Raw genomic sequence first — 4,840 nt, forward strand, 5'->3', positions numbered from 1 at the left:
GGTCCCTTCTGACCCTAGAAACTATGAAACTATGACTGACGTAAAGTTTTCTTTTGTGCTTGTTTTCTTTGTTTTGTTGGTATTACTAACTTACAGTAGCCCCCATGGGCCGCAGAATGTCATGGTGATGTTCTGTTCTGCTGTGTTGAGAGTTGCGCAAAAAATACTGCATTTACTCAAATGCTGTATAAGATGACCCACCAATAATCAGATTCTATACGTGGAAAATAAAGATTTTGGAACGGGGACTAGAATCCAGGACTCTCCCCTCTTTGCTGAGTCCTCTAAGCTAGAAAAGCCAAGCTCATTTTGTGTGTACACTCTCTCTCTAACCCTTCTTTTTCCATGTATATAATCAAATTACTGGAGATCATCTTTAATTCATCCCTTTCACCACTGCAAGGGGGCAGTGGTGGTTTGGGGAGGTCACATGACTTGCCCCTGCTTGTGCCTGCCCTACTGCCACCTCTTCCCCCTGTCCTCTACTCCCCACTTTCCCCCTAGCCTCCATTCTCTCTTCTTCCCCTCTCCCTACCTCTGGTCTCCCCTTCCCTTACCCCTTTCCCTTTGCTCTGCGCCATCAGGCTCTGTCACTGTTCTAGCCTGAGGCATGGGCACGCAGTCCCAGCCCAGCCCAGCCCCCATAGCAGCTCTGTGGGCGTACTGTTATTATGGGGCAGGGCTGGGGCCAAGCTCAATGTCCTAGGCTGCAGCATGGATGGGGCCTGCCAGCACAGAAAAAGGATAAGGGTGGGAAGAAGTACAGAGGCAGGCAGGGGAGCAAAGGCTGTCTGGGGGGCAGGCAGGAGAGATGGAGGGGTGCAGAGGCAGCAGGGTGAGGTAGTGGGGCTAGGCAACAACTGCACCTATGGCTCTAACCTAGTGTAGGGACTGGAGGCGAGTCACAGCAGCTACCTACCTTCCCCCCTTGCTGCCCTTGTATTTGATTCTAAGATGAGGCCCCCCCCATGTTAAATGGAGGGACAGACTCATTTTAGAATTGAGTAAATACAGTACATGAAGGTGGCTATTCCCAACTGCTGCTTGTTCCAGGACGATTCCTAGCTGACTGACTTCTTTTAGGCCCCAGAGCAGAAGTTTATTTATAGAGATTTGAAGGAGGAGACCCTAGTTACTTTATAGTTGGATCAGAGGGCAGGCTTTGTACATATGAGGACAACCTGGGAGGGGGAGAATTGGATGTATTAGAAAATGAAGGCCTAGAGAAACGTTTGCAAGAGTGGAGCCAAGTGCTAAGAGCCAAGGGTAAGATCCCTATGAGAGGAGCACTCCATCAAGAGTTAAGTCTCACTTCAAATGCTGCATAGAGAAAACATCATTTCTAATGTTGGATACCAGGAAAAACTGACTTGGTCACTGACTTGAACCTGGTCTCCAAAGTTCAACAGTGTTGTCTGACTGGTTGGATCATGCCTCCCTCCTTGTTAATACTTCTTGAAATGGTCTCTGCATTGAGATTCTTTTAAACTTTTTTTTTTTTAAAAACACTTTTTCATTTAACTTGATATATGTTGCATAATCATATGTTGTTTACAAAACTCTGAGGGGCAGGGTATGCAAGTTTAGTACCTATTGATTTTTATTTTAGACATCATCAGGCACAAAATAAATTTGCAAGCATGTTGAGTATCAGACTGTAGAACTTGAAGGTTTTTCTTCCTGTAATTGTTTTGGAAAAGAGGACTAAAACATAGCTGACCAGGAATTTTCTCCTGGGGTGTTTGAGTTGGCAGCTGGATTTGGAGACATCTGCTAAATTAAATGTTATGTATAGGCCTGCTTGTGTCACTTGGATGCAGGATATTTCTTTCTTCAATTTAGCAGGGTAGGGTAGCCAAACAAAAAGTAATTGGCCTTTGTGGAGTAAGAGTCATTTGAATCCAACACAGAGAAGTAGTGTATTACTGATTTAGTTGATAAGTGCAATCTTGTGACCGCAATATGAAAGCTTTGTCTTTCCATTTACTATTTGAAGCTATTAATAACAAGAAAAGCTCTTATATCACATCTTGCCCAAATGCAACTCAAGAAAAGTGTGTGATGTAAAAATTAAGAGGAGCAGAAGATATATACAGTCTGCTTCTTTGTAACTGATTTCTCCTAAAGGAAATCTCCATAACAGTACCTGAGAGATGAATTTACCTAATTTTTTCAGACAAATCAAGCAGCCACTCCAGTGGTTTGTCCAGAGAGTGCCCATAACCGTCAGGCTACAGAATAAGCTGGATGTAGGCACTCCACGAAGCCTCCTGTTGAACTGTGCTACTGAGTAGCCAAGAATGCAAGAATCGCTGGGTTAGAGAGAGTGTACACACAAAGCGAGTTTGGCTTTTCTAGCTTAGAGGACTCAGTGCCTGTTGGATATATACAGATATAAACAGTTGCAGAAGCAGGGGCCGGAACTCAGGACTCTCCATGCCCAGGGGAGTACCCAGTCCCACTACACTACATTGTCACATACTCCGAGTCCTTTATTGGCTCTACTGCCTCGGTTTCAAGAGGATAAATGGCTCCCAGAATTCACAAGAGCAACAGATTTAATACGTAGCTTCTTTCAGTTGAGAAGCTGTAGTGAAAATAGTTGCATAGGTGTGATAAGATAAGTGATCTTTCAGACAGTGAGAAAACGTGTCTGGGTTTCAGCAATTCTTGTGGCAAAGTGCTTTTCCTCAGTTTGGGCATAATTACCTCTCTGTTAAATAGCTAATTAATTCATCTTAAAAGCAAGCAAACAAAAACTTAGATGCTAGTACCTTTAGTAATTCATACACATCTTTAAGTTGGGGAAAAATCATATTAAAACTGTAACTGTTTCATTTTGTGACAGATGCATGGAGTTGTATTCTAGCTGATCTATGTCTGCACATCTGCAGTCAGTCTCACTTTGTATCAGTGATGTACTGAACTATGTACTGAACGCTGTGTTCTGGACACTCTGCCAACTTCTTTATGCAAAGCAAAGGTTTTCAGTGAACCAGGTTTTATTGTTTTTGATTGGGGCTGCATAGCTTTTTTTTTTGATTGGGGCTGCATAGTATACTGTAAACCAGTGTGGTTAGTTACAGAGAATATGTAGAAAAATTATTGTATTTGTCCAAAATGCACTAGTAAAATAAGCACAGCCCTGTTTGAATTATGGATTTATTTCTCATTCCTGGAAGCCACATGTTGTTTGTAACTAAAAATTGAGATGATACAATTTTCTTTTCTAGGAACTTGGAATTAGAATTCCTAGACCAGTGGGACATGGACCAAGCAGATTCATCCCAGAGAAGGAGGTCTGTTGATGTTCACAAGTGCACAGTGAACTTGATGCTTTTAAGGAATACTTCTGTAGTAGTAACCCACATTTGTTTTCCGAACAGCTGTTGACTTGTAAAACATTTGCAGAGTGATTGCCCTAAATCACTCTGAGAGTCTGGCAGTGACTGTGTGACTTAGAGAGCAGTGAAGTCCATGTGGAATTTTGGAAACTTACAGCACCTCTTTTACACTACTAGATATTATAAAAGAATTCAGCATTATTTTTTGGCGTCATGCTCCTTTTTTTCCCCTCCATTCTATGCATAGCTGGACTGGTTTCTCCTACGGGTCCACAGTGGGCCTGAGTTCTGAGTCCTGTCCCTTATTTCTGGTGATAGATAGTTGTTGTCTGCTTTAAGGACTCTTACCACAAGCAAACAAAAAAATTACAGCATCCTTCACCCATGTGACTAATTTATTTTGATGCTGCTGTGTGCATCCGTTGGCAGGAGGGGCTGGTATAATAAGGTTTAACAATGTACCTGTACACAGTTTCTAGGAAACTTAAAATCTTAAATCTGAGGCCCTTGTTAGCTACACAGGTAGTTCTTAACTTTTTTCTTAGTTAGAAGTTACCTGCAGTTATGAATTATGCACTTTTACAGCAGGTGAGTTATGCTGTAAAGGCCCTACTTGGAGACTCTTGGGAAAGTTAGGTGAGTCAATTTAAAAGTATGAAATAAGTGTTCATTAAATAAAGCATGTTAAACATTTTGGGTATGAAGCTATAGTGCACAGAGGCCATCTAATTACTGATTGGGGGTATCTGAAATAAGGTCTAATGTGCTTTACTTTATGTGCATTGATTTTTTTTAATACTTTTTGTTGAACCGTCTTGACTCTTATGAACATCTATGTAGACATGACTTAAAAGGAGCATGACCTCGCTTTACAGAAGATATGGGCATAATTATACCATTAAGTGTCATTTAAATTTCAGTGCTGCCCCTAAAGTGTCATGTTGATAGCTTCAGGCTGTTTAATGATGGGTTTCTTCAGAAATTTTAATTAATGTTCAGTTCTCAAAATTTAACTGGGGCTTCCGAGTTCTATGGTAATATTTAGTTTGTTGATTTTTAAGGACGTGTTAATGATTGATTTATATATAAATTCAAACAGATTCTTCAAGTGGGAAATGAAGACGCCCCGATGCACGCTTTGTTTGCTGATTCCTTTGCTGCTTTGGGCCGTTTGGACAACGTTACCTTGGTGATGGTTTTTCACCCACAGTATCTAGAAAGTTTTCTAAAAACTCAGCACTATCTACTGCAGATGGATGGTCCATTGCCTCTTCATTACCGACACTACATTGGAATAATGGTATGTTTGAGTGTGGCACAGCAAGCAGGAGTAGCCACCTTGGCAACTTTAATTTTTTTTTCAACAGATGTTAACTGTAACTGTAATTTGTTGTTTTCAGTTGAGTAGAAATGTTTCAAACTCTATGGTTGGGGTGGGGGAGGAACCCCCTGAGTAATGTGGAAGAAATCAAACTTTGCATTGTGGTTGAATCAGA

The 4,840-nt window shown here is 41.3% G+C and overlaps 2 protein-coding genes across 5 annotated transcripts in view; one reads left to right on the plus strand and one right to left on the minus strand.

The window, feature by feature from the left end:
• Window positions 1–4,840, plus strand: part of SESN1 (sestrin 1) — a 133,580-nt gene that overhangs the window by 120,004 nt on the left and 8,736 nt on the right. For 2 of the 4 annotated variants that reach the window (XM_019520126.1, XM_019520125.1), the window contains exons 2-3: window positions 3,234–3,299; window positions 4,444–4,644. In XM_019520126.1, the coding sequence (XP_019375671.1) occupies window positions 3,234–3,299; window positions 4,444–4,644 (267 nt within the window). Of the gene's footprint in view, window positions 1–3,233; window positions 3,300–3,889; window positions 3,981–4,443; window positions 4,645–4,840 lie in introns of those variants that run through there. The other 2 variants (XM_019520127.1, XM_019520128.1) reach the window with 2 other exon arrangements.
• ARMC2 (armadillo repeat containing 2) overlaps window positions 1–4,840 on the minus strand; it is a 210,611-nt gene that overhangs the window by 22,767 nt on the left and 183,004 nt on the right. The window lies entirely within an intron of this gene.

This window comes from Gavialis gangeticus, unplaced genomic scaffold (assembly GCF_001723915.1).
Source record: "Gavialis gangeticus isolate Ggan-Ray unplaced genomic scaffold, GavGan_comp1, whole genome shotgun sequence".
NCBI lineage: Eukaryota > Metazoa > Chordata > Crocodylia > Gavialidae > Gavialis > Gavialis gangeticus.